Source organism: Oncorhynchus mykiss, chromosome 1 (genome assembly GCF_013265735.2).
Source record: "Oncorhynchus mykiss isolate Arlee chromosome 1, USDA_OmykA_1.1, whole genome shotgun sequence".
In the NCBI taxonomy this organism is placed as follows: domain Eukaryota; kingdom Metazoa; phylum Chordata; class Actinopteri; order Salmoniformes; family Salmonidae; genus Oncorhynchus; species Oncorhynchus mykiss.
This window is the reverse complement of record NC_048565.1, coordinates 90,976,627-90,995,630: the sequence shown is the minus strand read 5'-3', so window position 1 is coordinate 90,995,630 and position 19,004 is coordinate 90,976,627. Positions and strand designations below refer to the sequence as shown.

Genomic DNA, 19,004 nt, shown 5'->3' with positions numbered 1-19,004 from the left:
TTTAGCTAATGAAAGAGTTGCAGGCTAGTTTTACATGCCCCTGGTCTCCAAGATGGGCCATTTAGTAATAATGTCATCTATCACCATCCAGGAGAGGGAGAGGAGATCTCCAGGAATCAACTTCCACGACATCCACTTCTGTGAAGGCATCAGTCCACTGCAGGTGTACTGTGAGGCCGAGGGAGTCACAGTGAGTCTATAATAATAATATCATATATACACTGCTCAAAAAAATAAAGGGAACACTAAAATAACATCCTAGATCTGAATGAATGAAATATTCTTATTAAATACTTTTTTCTTTACATAGTTTAATGTGCTGACAACAAAATCACACAATAATTATCAATGGAAATCAAATTTATCAACCCATGGAGGTCTGGATTTGGAGTCACACTCAAAATTAAAGTGGAAAACCACACTACAGGCTGATCCAACTTTGATGTCATGTCCTTAAAAACAAGTCAAAATGAGGCTCAGTAGTGTGTGTGGCCTCCATGTGCCTGTATGACCTCCCTACAACGCCTGGGCATGCTCCTGATGAGGTGGTGGATGGTCTCCTGAGGGATCTCCTCCCAGACCTGGACTAAAGCATCCGCCAACTCTTGGACAGTCTGTGGTGCAACGTGGCGTTGGTGGATGGAGCGAGACATGATGTCCCAGATGTGCTCAATTGGATTCAGGTCTGGGGAACGGGCGGGCCAGTCCATAGCATCAATGCCTTCCTCTTGCAGGAACTGCTGACACACTCCAGCCACATGAGGTCTAGCATTGTCTTGCGTTAGGAGGAACCCAGGGCCAACCGCACCAGCATATGGTCTCACAAGGGGTCTGAGGATCTCATCTCGGTACCTAATGGCAGTCAGGCTACCTCTGGCGAGCACATGGCCCCCCAAAGAAATGCCACCCCACACCATGACTGACCCACTGGCAAACCGGTCATGCTGGAGGATGTTGCAGGCAGCAGAACGTTCTCCACGGCGTCTCCAGGCTGTCACGTCTGTCACATGTGCTCAGTGTGAACCTGCTTTCATCTGTGAAGAGCACAGGGCGTCAGTGGCGAATTTGCCAATCTTGGTGTTCTCTGGCAAATGCCAAACGTCCTGCACGGTGTTGGGCTGTAAGCACAACCCCCACCTGTGGACGTCAGGCCCTCATACCACCCTCATGGAGACTGTTTCTGACCGTTTGAGCAGACAGATGCACATTTGTGGCCTGCTGGAGGTCATTTTGCAGGGCTCTGGCAGTGCTCCTCCTGCTCCTCCTTGCACAAAGGCGGAGGTAGCAGTCCTGCTGCTGGGTTGTTGCCCTCCTACGGCCTCCTCCACGTCTCCTGATGTACTGACCTGTCTCCTGGTAGCGCCTCCATGCTCTGGACACTACGCTGACAGACACAGCAAACCTTCTTGCCACAGCTCGCATTGATGTTCCATCCTGGATGAGCTGCACTACCTGAGCCACTTGTGTGGGTTGTAGACTCCGTCTCATGCTACCACTAGAGTGAAAGCACCGCCAGCATTCAAAAGTGACCAAAACATCAGCCAGGAAGCATAGGAACTGAGAAGTGGTCTGAGGTTATCACCTGCAGAACCACTCCTTTATTGGGGGTGTCTTGCTAATTGCCTATAATTTCCACCTGTTGTCTATTCCATTTGCACAACAGCATGTGAAATTTATTGTCAATCAGTGTTGCTTCCTAAGTGGCCAGTTTGATTTCAAAGAAGTGTGATTGACTTGGAGTTACATTGTGTTGTTTGTGTTCCCTTTATACTCAGAGGGAGTCACATTGAGTCTATATCTATAATAATAATATCATATAAAAGGTGCTAGGGGGTAGAGGCTAGGAGCTAGGAGCTAGGGGCTAGGAGAGTGTCTAGGGGCCTCAAATTCAAATATTGACCTCAAAGCCAGTTCCACTGCATTTCTTCATTGTTTCCTTCTAATCAGGGCCTGATTTAGACCTGGGACACCAGATGGGTGATATTAATGATCAGGGCCTGATTTAGACCTGGGCCACCAGGTGGGGTGATATTAATGATCAGGGACTGATTTAGACCTGGGACACCAGGTGGGGTGATATTAATGATCAGGGACTGATTTAGACCTGGGACACCAGGTGGGGTGATATTAATGATCAGGGACTGATTTAGACCTGGGACACCAGGTGGGGTGATATTTATGATCAGGGCCTGATTTAGACCTGGGACACCAGGTGGGGTGATATTAATGATCAGAGCCTGATTTAGACCTGGGACACCAGGTGGGTGATATTAATGATCAGGGCCTGATTTAGACCTGAGACACCAGGTGGGGTGATATTAATGATCAGGGCCTGATTTAGACCTGGGACACCAGGTGGGGTGATATTAATGATCAGGGCCTGATTTAGACCTGGGACACCAGGTGGGGTGATATTAATGATCAGGGCCTGATTTAGACCTGGGACACCAGGTGGGGTGATATTAATGATCGGGTACTGATTTAGACCTGGGACATCAGGTGGGTGATATTAATGATCAGGTTGACCAGACAACCAGTAGTTGTCCTCGTAGGGTCAGAGTTGAATACCCTTGGTCTAGGGGGAGTGTTAAGGAGTTGATTTGAAGTTTAACCTGATGTTCTTGTCTCTTCTCCCTGGCAGGACATCATCATTACAGAGCTAATGAAAAAGCTAGATATACTGGGGGATAATGCCGTAAGTGTATGTTCATTTCCTATCTACATGTATGTTCATGTATGTCTGCAGTAGGATCCGCTCCAACCTCACTGGACTCATTGCTCTGTCTATCTGTCTCCTCTGTGTTGATGGATCTGCTCTCTGCTTGATACTGAGTGTCTCAGTGTTGATGGATCTGCTGTCTGCTTGATGCTGAGTGTCTCAGTGTTGATGGATCTGCTGTCTGCTTGATACTGAGTGTCTCAGTGTTGATGGATCTGATGTCTGCTTGATACTGAGTGTCTCAGTGTTGATGGATCTGCTGTCTGCTTGATACTGAGTGTCTCAGTGTTGATGGATCTGCTGTCTGCTTGATGCTGAGTGTCTCAGTGTTGATGGATCTGCTGTCTGCTTGATACTGAGTGTCTCAGTGTTGATGGATCTGCTGTCTGCTTGATACTGAGTGTCTCAGTGTTGATGGATCTGCTGTCTGCTTGATGCTGAGTGTCTCAGTGTTGATGGATCTGATGTCTGCTTGATACTGAGTGTCTCAGTGTTGATGGATCTGCTGTCTGCTTGATACTGAGTGTCTCAGTGTTGATGGATCTGATGTCTGCTTGATACTGAGTGTCTCAGTATTGATGGATCTGCTGTCTGCTTGATACTGAGTGTCTCAGTGTTGATGGATCTGATGTCTGCTTGATACTGAGTGTCTCAGTGTTGATGGATCTGATGTCTGCTTGATACTGAGTGTCTCAGTGTTGATGGATCTGATGTCTGCTTGATGCTGAGTGTCTCAGTGTTGATGGATATGATGTCTGCTTGATGCTGACTGTTGATGGATCTGCTGTCTGCTTGATACTGAGTGTCTCAGTGTTGATGGATCTGATGTCTGCTTGATACTGAGTGTCTCAGTGTTGATGGATCTGCTGTCTGCTTGATACTGAGTGTCTCAGTGTTGATGGATCTGATGTCTGCTTGATACTGAGTGTCTCAGTGTTGATGGATCTGATGTCTGCTTGATACTGAGTGTCTCAGTGTTGATGGATCTGATGTCTGCTTGATACTGAGTGTCTCAGTGTTGATGGATCTGATGTCTGCTTGATACTGAGTGTCTCAGTGTTGATGGATCTGCTGTCTGCTTGATACTGAGTGTCTCAGTGTTGATGGATCTGATGTCTGCTTGATACTGAGTGTCTCAGTGTTGATGGATCTGATGTCTGCTTGATACTGAGTGTCTGAGTGTTGATGGATCTGCTGTCTGCTTGATACTGAGTGTCTCAGTGTTGATGGATCTGATGTCTGCTTGATACTGAGTGTTGATGGATCTGCTGTCTGCTTGATACTGAGTGTCTGAGTGTTGATGGATCTGCTGTCTGCTTGATACTGAGTGTCTGAGTGTTGATGGATCTGCTGTCTGCTTGATACTGAGTGTCTCAGTGTTGATGGATCTGATGTCTGCTTGATACTGAGTGTTGATGGATCTGATGTCTGCTTGATACTGAGTGTCTGAGTGTTGATGGATCTGCTGTCTGCTTGATACTGAGTGTCTCTGTGTTGATGGATCTGCTGTCTGCTTGATACTGAGTGTCTCTGTGTTGATGGATCTGCTGTCTGCTTGATACTGAGTGTCTCAGTGTTGATGGATCTGATGTCTGCTTGATACTGAGTGTCTCAGTGTTGATGGATCTGATGTCTGCTTGATACTGAGTGTCTCAGTGTTGATGGATCTGATGTCTGCTTGATACTGAGTGTCTGAGTGTTGATGGATCTGCTGTCTGCTTGATACTGAGTGTCTGAGTGTTGTGTTCTCCTTATGTGCCATGTACCACCCAGAACCTATCCAACGAGGAGCAGGTGGTGGCCATTCACGCCAGGACCGTCTTAACGCTAGCAGAGAGGGTAGTTATATTCTCAACAACTTACATTTCAAAAGGCTGTTTTAAAATCTTTGTTTGTTTGAATGCCAGCCTTGTCTTTGAATCCCTGTCGTACAGTAGGCTTTGCATCATTGAGTTAATGAGATAAAATAATGTTTTATTCCCAGCTGAATATCCCAGTTTATTATCTTCTCCTTTCAGTGGCTTGAGAATATAGAGGTCACCAAAACAGCTTTAGCACAGAAAAGGATGGACATTGAAAGTGAGAAGGTAAATGGCTGATCTATATTTTATTTTTTAACCCTTCTCATTTAGCATGTTGCTCAAGTTGTTTAATATGTTGCTGATGCATGGAAGTACGTGTTATATGCTTAAAAGTGCATTGGCAACTGGCGATATATTGTAGCCCGACCTACAGTATTTAACAGACATCTTATATGAATGAATGAATTAACAAATGAATGAATGAAGGAAATCATGAATTATCAAATCAATAAATGAATTTAAAAAAAAATATGAATTAAAGAAATTAATGAATGAATGAATGAATAAACAAACAAACAAATGAATGAATAAATAAATGAATTAATGAATGAATTAACAAACAAACAAATGAATGAATGAATGAATGAATGAATGATTTTGTATGAATCTTCAGTTGGAGTTGGCTGGGATGATCAGGTTGTGTGTGTTGTGTGTTATTTGCAGCATGTGTTCAGTAAACAGAAAGGCTATCTGGATGAGGAGTTGGACTACAGGAAACAGTCCATGGCTCAGGCTCACAAGGTGAGACATTTCAAATGGACCCAAATGTTCCAGGGGAAAAAAAAACTTGCCTTTGTAAAACGAACAATCGCGCTCTGGATAAGAACATCCGTGCTTCTACACCTGCGTTGCTTCCTGTTTGGGGGTTTTAAGGCTGGGTTCCTGTACAGCACTTTGTGACATCAGCTGATGTAAGAAGGGCTTTATAAATACATTTGATTGATTTGATTGATATGTACTTCCAAGTACTTTCTAGAGAGTTCTTCCTAGCCACCGTGCTTCTACACCTGCATTGCTTCCTGTTTGGGGGGTTTTAGGCTGGGTTCCTGTACAGCACTTTGTGACATCAGCTGATGTAAGAAGGGCTTTATAAATACATTTGATTGATATCTGCTAAATTACTAAAGTGAAAATATACAATGAGTGCACAAAACATTAAGAACACCTTCCTAATATTGAGTTGCATCCCCCTTTTTGTCCTCATGACAGACTCGGTTCATCGGGGCAAGGTGTCAGAAGCCTTCCCCAGGGATGCTGGCCCAATTCTTCCCATAGTTGGCTAGTTGGCTAGATGTCCTTTGGGTCGGTGGACCATTCTTGATACACATGAATAACCCAGCAGCATTGTAGTTCTTGACTCAAACCGGTGCGCCTGGCACCTACTACCATACCCCGTTCAGAGGCACTTAAATCTTTTGTCTTGCTTAAATCAATTGAGACATGGATTGTGTATGGCACACATACATAATCCATGTCTCAATTGTCTCAAGGCTTAAATCCTTGTTTGACCTGTCTCCTCCCCTTCATCTACACTGATTGAAGTCGATTTAACAATTGACATCAATAAGGGATCATAGCTTTCACCTGGATTCACCTGGTCAGTCTGTGTCATGGAAAGAGCAGGTGTTCTAAATGTTTTATACACTCAGTGTATATGTTTTTATAGAAGACATTGAGCCAGTGGATCACATTGTCCACCCACTGACTAGCTGCAGCTGTGCCCTCTTGTGGTCGTTAGGTGTAACACCAATGACCTTGCCACTCTCCTTCTTTCTCTCCCCTCTCTTCCCATCCTTCCATCCCTCTCTCCCCTCCCTCCCTCCCTCCCTCCAGAGGATCTTGGAGCTAGAGGCAATGCTGTTTGATACCCTGCAACAGGATGCGGGGGCCAAGATGTCAGAGATGCTGTCGGACGACGAGAGGGAGACACTGCGTCGGGCGGTAGAGCAGTGGAAGAGAGGGGTCATGATGGAGCTCAGAGAGAGGGACTCACAGATCCTCAGGGAGAGAATGGACATGCTACAGCACTCACAGCAGGTGAGAGGATGGAGCTGGGAGAGGATGGAGCTGGTACTGGTAGATGATGGAGCTGGTACTGGTAGAGGATGGAGCTGGATGAGGATGGAGCTGGTAGAGGATGGAGCTGGTAGAGGATGGAGCTGGTAGAGGATGGAGCTGGTAGAGGACGAAGCAGGTAGAGAATGGAGCTGGTAGAGGATGGAGCTGGTACTGGTAGAGGATGGAGCTCGTAGATAATGGAGCTGGTACTGGTAGAGGATGGAGCTGGTAGAGGATGGAGCTGGTACTGATAGAGGATGGAGCTGGTAGAGGATGGAGCTGGTAGAGGATAGAGCTGGTAGAGGATGGAGCTGGTACTGGTAGAGGATGGAGCTGGTAGAGGATGGAGCTGGTAGAGGATGGAGGTTGTAGAGGATGGAGCTGGTAGAGAATGGAGCTGGTACTGGTAGAGGATGGAGCTGGTAGATGATGGAGCTGGTAGAGAATGGAGCTGGTAGAGGATGGAGCTGGTAGAGGATGGAGCGGGTAGAGGATGGAGCTGGATGAGGATGGAGCTGGTAGAGGATGGAGCTGGTAGAGGATGGAGCTGGTAGAGGATGGAGCTGGTAGAGGACGAAGCAGGTAGAGAATGGAGCTGGTAGAGGATGGAGCTGGTACTGGTAGAGGATGGAGCTCGTAGAGAATGGAGCTGGTACTGGTAGAGGATGGAGCTGGTAGAGGATGGAGCTGGTACTGATAGAGGATGGAGCTGGTAGAGGATGGAGCTGGTAGAGGATAGAGCTGGTAGAGGATGGAGCTGGTACTGGTAGAGGATGGAGCTCGTAGAGAATGGAGCTGGTACTGGTAGAGGATGGAGCTGGTAGAGGATGGAGCTGGTAGAGGATGGAGCTGGGAGAGGATGGAGCTGGTAGAGAATGGAGCTGGTACTGGTAGAGGATGGAGCTGGTAGAGGATGGAGCTGGTAGAGGATGGAGCTGGTAGAGGATGGAGATGGTAGAGAATGGAGCTGGTAGAGGATCGAGCTGGTAGAGGACGAAGCAGGTAGAGAATGGAGCTGGTAGAGGATGGAGCTGGTACTGGTAGAGGATGGAGCTCGTAGAGAATGGAGCTGGTACTGGTAGAGGATGGAGCTGGTACTGGTAGAGGATGGAGCTGGTAGAGGATGGAGCTGCTAGAGGATGGAGCTGGTAGAGGATGGAGCTGGTAGAGGATGGAGCTGGTAGAGGACGAAGCAGGTAGAGAATGGAGCTGGTAGAGGATGGAGCTGGTACTGGTAGAGGATGGAGCTCGTAGAGAATGGAGCTGGTACTGGTAGATAATGGAGCTGGTAGAGGATGGAGCTGGTAGAGGATGGAGCTGGTAGAGGATGGAGCTGGTAAAGAATGGAGCTGGTAGAGGATGGAGCTGGAGCTGATAGAGGATGGAGCTGGTAGAGGATGGAGCTGGTACTGATAGAGGATGGAGCTGATAGCGGATGGAGCTGGTAGAGGATGGAGCTGGTACTGGTAGAGGATGGAGCTGGTAGAGGATGGAGCTGGTACTGATAGAGGATGGAGCTGGTAGAGAATGGAGCTGGTAGAGGATGGAGCTGGTGCTGGTAGAGGATGGAGCTGGAGCTGGTAGAGGATGGAGCTGGTAGAGGATGGAGCTGGTAGAGGATGGAGCTGGTAAAGAATGGAGCTGGTAGAGGATGGAGCTGGTAGAGGATGGAGCTGGTACTGATAGAGGATGGTACTGGTACTGATAGAGGATGGTACTGTTAGAGGATGGTACTGGTACTGATAGAGGATGGTACTGGTAGAGGATGGAGCTGGTAGAGGATGGAGCTGGTACTGATAGAGGATGGTACTGGTAGAGGATGGAGCTGGAAGAGGATGGAGCTGGTAGAGGATGGAGCTGGTACTGATAGAGGATGGTACTGGTAGAGGATGGAGCTGGTAGAGGATGGAGCTGGTAGAGGATGGAGCTGGTACTGATAGAGGATGGTACTGGTAGAGGATGGAGCTGGTAGAGAATGGAGCTGGTACTGATAGAGGATGAAGCTGGTAGAGGATGGAGCTGGTACAACACACAGCACGTGAGAGAAGAGACAGCTATCACTGAGTCTATTTAATACCAGTCAGAACAGGGACAATATTGTTATTGTGCCTATCTGCAGTATAACACCTACCTGTCTAAAGGAGGTGAGAGAAAGGACCATTACTCGTGGGTCTTATTCCCCAGGAGATTCTCCTTCCTCAGCTACCCTACAGTCCATTCCCCAGGGAGATTCTCCTTCCTCAGCTACCTTACAGTCCATTCCCCAGGAGATTCTCCTTCCTCAGCTACCCTACAGTCCATTCCCCAGGGAGATTCTCCTTCCTCAGCTACCCTACAGAACATTCCCCAGGGAGATTCTCCTTCCTCAGCTACCCTACAGAACATTCCCCAGGGAGATTCTCCTTCCTCAGCTACCCTACAGAACATTCCCCAGGGAGATTCTCCTTCCTCAGCTACCCTACAGAACATTCCACAGGGAGATTCTTCTTCCTCAGCTACCCTACAGAACATTCCCCAGGGAGATTCTCCTTCCTCAGCTACCCTACAGAACATTCCCCAGGGAGATTCTCCTTCCTCAGCTACCCTACAGAACATTCCCCAGGGAGATTCTCCTTCCTCAGCTACCCTACAGTCCATTCCACAGGGAGATTCTTCTTCCTCAGCTACCCTACAGAACATTCCCCAGGGAGATTCTCCTTCCTCAGCTACCCTACAGAACATTCCCCAGGGAGATTCTCCTTCCTCAGCTACCCTACAGAACATTCCCCAGGGAGATTCTTCTTCCTAAGCTACCCTACAGAACATTCCCCAGGGAGATTCTCCTTCCTCAGCTACCCTACAGTCCATTCCCCAGGGAGATTCTTCTTCCTCAGCTACCCTACAGTCCATTCCCCAGGGAGATTCTTCTTCCTCAGCTACCCTACAGTCCATCCCCCAGGGAGATTCTCCTTCCTCAACTACCCTACAGTCCATTCCCCAGGGAGATTCTCCTTCCTCAGCTACCCTACAGTCCATTCCCCAGGGAGATGCTCCTTCCTCAGCTACCCTACAGTCCATTCCCCAGGCAGATTCTCCTTCCTCGGCTACAGTATAGCAATGTTAAACATTTCTCTGATCTGATTTGACTTGTTCTCCACCTTATTGTTCCTCCTGTTTTTCACGTCCAGAGAATCAAAGAGCTGGAGGAATGGATAGCAGCTCAGAAAAGACAGATAAAGGAACTAGAAGAAAAGGTACATCTGGGTCAAATGGTCCCTTTTGAAGCCAGTGACACTGTGTTGTATCATTCAAATTTATTTAGATGGAATCTGACTTGGAGTATAAATGCTACAAATTGCTGTTTTTTTTCCTCTGTCTGGCAAAAAAAATGACTCCTTTCTCTCCATTCTCTTCTTTTCAATTCGTTCAGTTTTTATTTTTATTTTTGTTTTTTTCTTTAGCCTTCATTCTTTGGTCATAGTTCTCCAGGGAAGCCAGAGCAAGTATGTATTTTACAACAAAAAAAAAACACATCTAAATGTCTGTTTTATTTCGCTATTCTAATAATAAATTAGGCTATATACTGTGCATGATATCATATTTTCCTTTCAGTTCACAGGTTTCCAGATTGTCTTGTACATTGTGTTCAAGAGGACAGGATTTGGAATCCAAGATGGCTCCCAGTGTCCTGGAAGTCTTTTCGGAGACTTCTTCACACGAGAAACCAGTCAACTATGCTGCAACACTGACTTTAGATAGAATTCTATCACCATGTTTTTTTTTGTTTTTTTTTTAAAGGACAAAAAAACGTTTTTTTTTTATTTTTTATTTTTTACTTCAGTAACCTTTTTAAACCTGACTGCTGTCCCTCGTTAGTGATGATGATGATGATGACGTCTCGATGGAACACTCTATGGAAGAGTTCATCTCTATGGATGAAGACTTCAGTGGAATTGAAGAACTCTTAATAAAGGGGAGTGTTTTGTGTCTTCTTTTCCCTGCTGAGCAGGTGGTGCTCTGGTCGCTTCCCTTTGGAAGCATGAAGAAGAAGAAGAAGAAGAGTTTGATTGATTGATTGAAAAACAAACTGTAGTGAAGTCAGGCGGTACTCCTGCTCGGGGCTTGAACCTGGATCTTTTCTGTTCAACCCAACACTTTAGCCAAGAGATCCAAAACCTCTTGACGAGGTCACTAGGTGTTGGGTTATGTTAAACGACGGTGAACTGAGACATTTTTACCTCAGCTCTTAACATTCACACACACTCCACTGAAGCTGGGCATTTCCTAAAATGGACACCATACCACTGTTTACACTATCTGACCACGCTGTTATTACACTCACAGGGAGCTAGTCACAGAAAGAGAGCCCATCCCCGAACTTTAAAATGGTGAAAGCCTTCAGCGATGCTGCCCATACTTAAAACTGGCTTTGTGGCCAGTGTGCCCTCTATCTATCTCTATGGCCTCAGCCCTTCCCCTGTCTAGTCCAGACATGCTGTGGGACTCATTAACTCCTCAAATCTCAGTGTTGGAAATGAAACCAGAAGCCAAACTGTTGGTATTATTAGACATCATGTATTTTTGAATGTATGAAAAAAGGCAAAGATTTTAAAATACATTTCTCAAAAGAGGAATAAATAAAATGCTAAATTAGATATTATTTTTTTGTTGATGAAGAATGAAGGACCTTTCAATGATTTTAGAATTTTTCATTTGATCCGATTTATGTAAATCTGATCTTCCCCCTTGGTGCTTGGGAGAGAGTGGGTTTGTTTCAGATGGGGATCTTGGTTAGTTCTGTTATGTCCTGATGGAGAGGGTGGGTTAGTTCTGTTATGTCCTGATGGAGAGGGTGGGTTAGTTCTGTTATGTCCTGATGCAGAGGGTGGGTTAGTTCTGTTATGTCCTGATGGAGAGGGTGGGTTAGTTCTGTTATGTCCTGATGGAGAGGGTGTGTTTGTTTCAGATGGGGATCTTGGTTAGTTCTGTTATGTCCTGATGGAGAGGGTGGGTTAGTTCTGTTATGTCCTGATGGAGAGGGTGTGTTTGTTTCAGATGGGGATCTTGGTTAGTTCTGTTATGTCCTGATGCAGAGGGTGGGTTAGTTCTGTTATGTCCTGATGGAGAGGGTGGGTTAGTTCTGTTATGTCCTGATGGAGAAGGTGTGTTTGTTTTAGATACGGGACCTTGGTTAGTTCTGTTATGTCCTGATGGAGAAGGTGTGTTTGTTTTAGATACGGGACCTTGGTTAGTTCTGTTATGTCCTGATGGAGAGGGTGTGTTTGTTTTAGATAGGGGACCTTGGTTAGTTCTGTTATGTCCTGATGGAGAAGGTGTGTTTGTTTTAGATACGGGACCTTGGTTAGTTCTGTTATGTCCTGATGGAGAGGGTGTGTTTGTTTTAGATAGGGGACCTTGGTTAGTTCTGTTATGTCCTGATGGAGAGGGTGGGTTAGTTCTGTTATGTCCTGATGGAGAGGGTGGGTTAGTTCTGTTATGTCCTGATGGAGAGGGTGGGTTAGTTCTGTTATGTCCTGGTGGAGAGGGTGGGTTAGTTCTGTTATGTCCTGATGGAGAGGGTGTGTTTGTTTTAGATAGGGGACCTTGGTTAGTTCTGTTATGTCCTGATGGAGACAAATACCTCCCATTGAGTCTTCATGACTCCATGTTAAAGCAGATTGTGTATGAAAGATGTATTTTATGCATTATGTTGCCATTAAATGGGATCAAGCCCCGTTTTTATGGACTACTGCACCTTCATAACCAAGCACACACACACACCCACAGGAACACAAAGCACACACACACACACACATACACACACACAGACACACACACCCACAGGAACACAATGCACGCACGCACACACACACACACACACACACACAGACACACACACCCACAGGAACACAATGCACGCACACACACACACACACACACACACAGACACACACACACACACACACAAAGCACGCACGCACGCACACACACACACACACACACACACACACAGAGGAACACAACGCACGCACCCACACGCACTCACACACAGAAGACTTGAAATGATTAACACAGGACGTCACCAGCCATATCTGAATACTAGGATAGATGACATCACTTCTGAAACCAAATAAGGAAAAGTCTCCACCCCAAACAGAGGCACAGGTAAGAATCATATTATATGAATGCTTTATGACACATCTAAAAATGTATTATTATTATCAAACAATGTTGAATATTGTTTTATCTTTTGATATATATTTTTTATATATATATATACATGCAAGTGTTATTGTTTGGTTGATTAAAGTTGAATGTGTAAAGTGAATTGAGGCTCAGTTGTCTGTGCAGAATTCCAACAGCAGAGGGCGCTACACTACAGAAAATGTTTGCCATAGACGTGGATGCTTCAATGCGTTTGTATGTGTTCCCAATAGGAATAGACTATGTGGCCTTCAGCGCTCTACTCTGGATCGTTCCAATCTGGTTTGCTAAGGGTGAGCTAAATGTACGCTGAACCTTCAAATACCTGAAATACTTAATATTTAAGCACAAAAGCGTAAAAAAATTATCCATGCCACTCTTGGATATGATTATTAGAAGGATGTAAAGTTCAATCCAAAACCATACACGAAAGGGGATTCATTTCGGATCGTTCTACAGTTGTAGAAAAGCAGAAGCTTCAAGCTGGAATCCTTAATGGTGAAACTGCGATATGACGTCATTGCAACGCGCATCAGAACAGCAGAAAATGTGCTGATTATTATTATTTTTTTTTACCATGTTGCGCCATGCTCCTCCCCTCCGCTTCATCAACAAAACAAAAACAATAACGACAGCGGTGGGGCGGACAGTGGTGCTGTTTCCCCTAGTGTAGATTCCTTATTTAACAGTGGTGCTGTTTCCCCTAGTGTAGATTCCTTATTTAACAGTGGTGCTGTTTCCCCTAGTGTAGATTCCATCTGTAACAGTGGTGCTGTTTCTCCTAGTGTAGATTCCATGTTTAAGTGGTGCTGTTTCTCCTAGTGTAGATTCCTTATTTAACAGTGGTGCTGTTTCTCCTAGTGTAGATTCCTAATTTAACAGTGGTGCTGTTTCTCCTAGTGTAGATTCCATGTTTAAGTGGTGCTGTTTCCCCTAGTGTAGATTCCTTATTTAACAGTGGTGCTGTTTCCCCTAGTGTAGATTCCTTATTTAACAGTGGTGCTGTTTCCCCTAGTGTAGATTCCTTATTTAACAGTGGTGCTGTTTCCCCTAGTGTAGATTCCTTATTTAACAGTGGTGTTGTTTCCCCTAGCGTAGATTCCTTATTTAACAGTGGTGCTGTTTCTCCTAGTGTAGATTCCTTATTTAACAGTGGTGCTGTTTCCCCTAGTGTAGATTCCTTATTTAACAGTGGTGCTGTTTCTTCTAGTGTAGATTCCTAATTTAACAGTGGTGCTGTTTCCCCTAGTGTAGATTCCTTATTTAACAGTGGTGCTGTTTCTCCTAGTGTAGATTCCTAATTTAACAGTGGTGCTGTTTCTCCTAGTGTAGATTCCATGTTTAAGTGGTGCTGTTTCTCCTAGTGTAGATTCCATGTGTAACAGTGGTGCTGTTTCCCCTAGTGTAGATTCCTAATTTAACAGTGGTGCTGTTTCCCCTAGTGTAGATTCCTTATTTAACAGTGGTGCTGTTTCTCCTAGTGTAGATTCCATGTGTAACAGTGGTGCTGTTTCCCCTAGTGTAGATTCCTAATTTAACAGTGGTGCTGTTTCCCCTAGTGTAGATTCCTTATTTAACAGTGGTGCTGTTTCTCCTAGTGTAGATTCCATGTTTAAGTGGTGCTGTTTCTCCTAGTGTAGATTCCATGTGTAACAGTGGTGCTGTTTCTCCTAGTGTAGATTCCTAATTTAACAGTGGTGCTGTTTCTCCTAGTGTAGATTCCATGTGTAACAGTGGTGCTGTTTCCCCTAGTGTAGATTCCTAATTTAACAGTGGTGCTGTTTCTCCTAGTGTAGATTCCATGTTTAAGTGGTGCTGTTTCTCCTAGTGTAGATTCCATGTGTAACAGTGGTGCTGTTTCCCCTAGTGTAGATTCCTAATTTAACAGTGGTGCTGTTTCCCCTAGTGTAGATTCCTTATTTAACAGTGGTGCTGTTTCTCCTAGTGTAGATTCCTAATTTAACAGTGGTGCTGTTTCTCCTAGTGTAGATTCCATGTTTAAGTGGTGCTGTTTCTCCTAGTGTAGATTCCATGTGTAACAGTGGTGCTGTTTCCCCTAGTGTAGATTCCTAATTTAACAGTGGTGCTGTTTCCCCTAGTGTAGATTCCTTATTTAATAGTGGTGCTGTTTCTCCTAGTGTAGATTCCATGTGTAACAGTGGTGCTGTTTCCCCTAGTGTAGATTCCTAATTTAACAGTGGTGCTGTTTCCCCTAGTGTAGATTCCTTATTTAACAGTGGTGCTGTTTCTCCTAGTGTAGATTCCATGTTTAAGTGGTGCTGTTTCTCCTAGTGTAGATTCCATGTGTAACAGTGGTGCTGTTTCCCCTGGTGTAGATTCCTAATTTAACAGTGGTGCTGTTTCTCCTAGTGTAGATTCCATGTGTAACAGTGGTGCTGTTTCCCCTAGTGTAGATTCCTAATTTAACAGTGGTGCTGTTTCTCCTAGTGTAGATTCCATGTTTAAGTGGTGCTGTTTCTCCTAGTGTAGATTCCATGTGTAACAGTGGTGCTGTTTCCCCTAGTGTAGATTCCTTATTTAACAGTGGTGCTGTTTCCCCTAGTGTAGATTCCTTATTTAACAGTGGTGCTGTTTCCCCTAGTGTAGATTCCATGTGTAACAGTGGTGCTGTTTCCCCTAGTGTAGATTCCATCTGTAACAGTGGTGCTGTTTCCACTAGTGTAGATTCCATGTGTAACAGTGGTGCTGTTTCTCCTAGTGTAGATTCCATCTGTAACAGTGGTGCTGTTTCTCCTAGTGTAGATTCCATGTGTAACAGTGGTGCTGTTTCTCCTAGTGTAGATTCCATGTTTAAGTGGTGCTGTTTCTCCTAGTGTAGATTCCATGTGTAACAGTGGTGCTGTTTCCCCTAGTGTAGATTCCTTATTTAACAGTGGTGCTGTTTCCCCTAGTGTAGATTCCTTATTTAACAGTGGTGCTGTTTCCCCTAGTGTAGATTCCATGTGTAACAGTGGTGCTGTTTCCCCTAGTGTAGATTCCATGCTTAAGTGGTGCTGTTTCTCCTAGTGTAGATTCCATGTGTAACAGTGGTGCTGTTTCCCCTAGTGTAGATTCCATGTTTAAGTGGTGCTGATTCCACTAGTGTAGATTCCATGTGTAACAGTGGTGCTGTTTCTCCTAGTGTAGATTCCATCTGTAACAGTGGTGCTGTTTCCACTAGTGTAGATTCCATGTGTAACAGTGGTGCTGTTTCTCCTAGTGTAGATTCCATCTGTAACAGTGGTGCTGTTTCTCCTAGTGTAGATTCCATGTGTAACAGTGGTACTGTTTCTCCTAGTGTAGATTCCATGTTGAACAGTGGAGCTGTTTCCCCTAGTGTAGATTCCATGTTTACCAGTGGTGCTGTTTCTCCTAGTGTAGATTCCTTATTTAACAGTGGTGCTGTTTCTCCTAGTGTAGATTATATGTTGAACAGTGGAGCTGTTTCCCCTAGTGTAGATTCCATGTTTAAGTGGTGCTGTTTCCCCTTGTGTAGATTCCTTATTTAACAGTGGTGCTGTTTCTCCTAGTGTAGATTATATGTTTAACAGTGGTGCTGTTTCCCCTAGTGTAGATTCCATGTTTAAGTGGTGCTGTTTCTCCTAGTGTAGATTCCATGTTTAACAGTGGTGTTGTTTCCCCTAGTGTAGATTCCATGTTTAAGTGGTGATGTTTCCCCTAGTGTAGATTCCATGTTTAAGTGGTGTTTTTTCCCCTAGTGTAGATGCCATGTGTAACAGTGGTGCTGTTTCTCCTAGTGTAGATTCCATGTTTAACAGTGGTGCTGTTTCCCCTAGTGTAGATTCCTTATTTAACAGTGGTGCTGTTTCCCCTAGTGTAGATTCCTTATTTAACAGTGGTGCTGCTTCCCCTAGTGTAGATTCCATGTTAAAGTGGTGCTGTTTCCCCTAGTGTAGATTCAATGTTTAAGTGGTGCTGTTTCCCCTAGTGTAGATTCCATGTTTATGTGGTGCTGTTTCTCCTAGTGTAGATTCCATGTTTAAGTGGTGTTGTTTCCCCTAGTGTAGATTCCATGTTTAAGTATTGCTGTTTCCCCTAGTGTAGATTCCTTATTTAACAGTGGTGCTGTTTCCCCTAGTGTAGATTCCTTATTTAACAGTGGTGCTGTTTCCCCTAGCGTAGATTCCTTATTTAACAGTGGTGCTGTTTCTCCTAGTGTAGATTCCTTATTTAACAGTGGTGCTGTTTCCCCTAGTGTAGATTCCTTATTTAACAGTGGTGCTGTTTCTCCTAGTGTAGATTCCTAATTTAACAGTGGTGCTGTTTCCCCTAGTGTAGATTCCTTATTTAACCGTGGTGCTGTTTCTCCTAGTGTAGATTCCTAATTTAACAGTGGTGCTGTTTCTCCTAGTGTAGATTCCATGTTTAAGTGGTGCTGTTTCTCCTAGTGTAGATTCCATGTGTAACAGTGGTGCTGTTTCCCCTAGTGTAGATTCCTAATTTAACAGTGGTGCTGTTTCCCCTAGTGTAGATTCCTTATTTAACAGTGGTGCTGTTTCTCCTAGTGTAGATTCCATGTGTAACAGTGGTGCTGTTTCCCCTAGTGTAGATTCCTAATTTAACAGTGGTGCTGTTTCCCCTAGTGTAGATTCCTTATTTAACAGTGGTGCTGTTTCTCCTAGTGTAGATTCCATGTTTAAGTGGTGCTGTTTCTCCTAGTGTAGATTCCATGTGTAACAGTGGTGCTGTTTCCCCTAGTGTAGATTCCTAATTTAACAGTGGTGCTGTTTCTCCTAGTGTAGATTCCATGTGTAACAGTGGTGCTGTTTCCCCTAGTGTAGATTCCTAATTTAACAGTGGTGCTGTTTCTCCTAGTGTAGATTCCATGTTTAAGTGGTGCTGTTTCTCCTAGTGTAGATTCCATGTGTAACAGTGGTGCTGTTTCCCCTAGTGTAGATTCCTTATTTAACAGTGGTGCTGTTTCCCCTAGTGTAGATTCCTTATTTAACAGTGGTGCTGTTTCCCCTAGTGTAGATTCCATGTAACAGTGGTGCTGTTTCCCCTAGTGTAGATTCCTTATTTAACAGTGGTGCTGTTTCCCCTAGTGTAGATTCCTTATTTAACAGTGGTGCTGTTTCCCCTAGTGTAGATTCCATGTGTAACAGTGGTGCTGTTTCCCCTAGTGTAGATTCCATGCTTAAGTGGTGCTGTTTCTCCTAGTGTAGATTCCATGTGTAACAGTGGTGCTGTTTCCCCTAGTGTAGATTCCATGTTTAAGTAGTGCTGATTCCACTAGTGTAGATTCCATGTGTAACAGTGGTGCTGTTTCTCCTAGTGTAGATTCCATCTGTAACAGTGGTGCTGTTTCCACTAGTGTAGATTCCATGTGTAACAGTGGTGCTGTTTCTCCTAGTGTAGATTCCATGTGTAACAGTGGTGCTGTTTCCCCTAGTGTAGATTCCTTATTTAACAGTGGTGCTGTTTCCCCTAGTGTAGATTCCTTATTTAACAGTGGTGCTGTTTCCCCTAGTGTAGATTCCATGTGTAACAGTGGTGCTGTTTCCCCTAGTGTAGATTCCATGCTTAAGTGGTGCTGTTTCTCCTAGTGTAGATTCCATGTGTAACAGTGGTGCTGTTTCCCCTAGTGTAGATTCCATGTTTAAGTGGTGCTGATTCCACTAGTGTAGATTCCATGTGTAACAGTGGTGCAGTTTCTCCTAGTGTAGATTCCATCTGTAACAGTGGTGCTGTTTCCACTAGTGTAGATTCCATGTGTAACAGTGGTGCTGTTTCTCCTAGTGTAGATTCCATCTGTAACAGTGGTGCTGTTTCTCCTAGTGTAGATTCCATGTGTAACAGTGGTACTGTTTCTCCTAGTGTAGATTCCATGTTGAACAGTGGAGCTGTTTCCCCTAGTGTAGATTCCATGTTTACCAGTGGTGCTGTTTCTCCTAGTGTAGATTCCTTATTTAACAGTGGTGCTGTTTCTCCTAGTGTAGATTGTATGTTGAACAGTGGAGCTGTTTCCCCTAGTGTAGATTCCATGTTTAAGTGGTGCTGTTTCCCCTAGTGTAGATTCCTTATTTAACAGTGGTGCTGTTTCTCCTAGTGTAGATTATATGTTTAACAGTGGTGCTGTTTCTCCTAGTGTAGATTCCATGTTTACCAGTGGTGCTGTTTCCCCTAGTGTAGATTCCATGTGTAAGTGGTGCTGTTTCTCC

The 19,004-nt window shown here is 44.7% G+C and overlaps 1 protein-coding gene across 8 annotated transcripts in view; it reads left to right on the top strand.

Annotated features, from left to right (window-relative positions):
- The window catches only part of LOC110516041 (Janus kinase and microtubule interacting protein 3), an 89,450-nt gene extending 77,086 nt beyond the window's left edge, over window positions 1-12,364 (top strand). For 4 of the 8 annotated variants that reach the window (XM_036988645.1, XM_036988643.1, XM_036988636.1 and 1 more), the window contains 9 exons: window positions 92-190; window positions 2,642-2,701; window positions 4,493-4,558; window positions 4,738-4,806; window positions 5,245-5,322; window positions 6,415-6,618; window positions 9,807-9,872; window positions 10,080-10,121; window positions 10,231-12,364. In XM_036988645.1, coding sequence (XP_036844540.1) covers window positions 92-190; window positions 2,642-2,701; window positions 4,493-4,558; window positions 4,738-4,806; window positions 5,245-5,322; window positions 6,415-6,618; window positions 9,807-9,872; window positions 10,080-10,121; window positions 10,231-10,377 — 831 coding nt within the window. In that variant the 3' untranslated portion in view covers window positions 10,378-12,364. Of the gene's footprint in view, window positions 1-91; window positions 191-2,641; window positions 2,702-4,492; window positions 4,559-4,737; window positions 4,807-5,244; window positions 5,323-6,414; window positions 6,619-9,806; window positions 9,873-10,048; window positions 10,122-10,230 lie in introns of all 8 variants that reach the window. The other 4 variants (XM_036988648.1, XM_036988640.1, XM_036988631.1 and 1 more) reach the window with 3 other exon arrangements.
- Window positions 12,365-19,004: the final 6,640 nt, after the last annotated feature.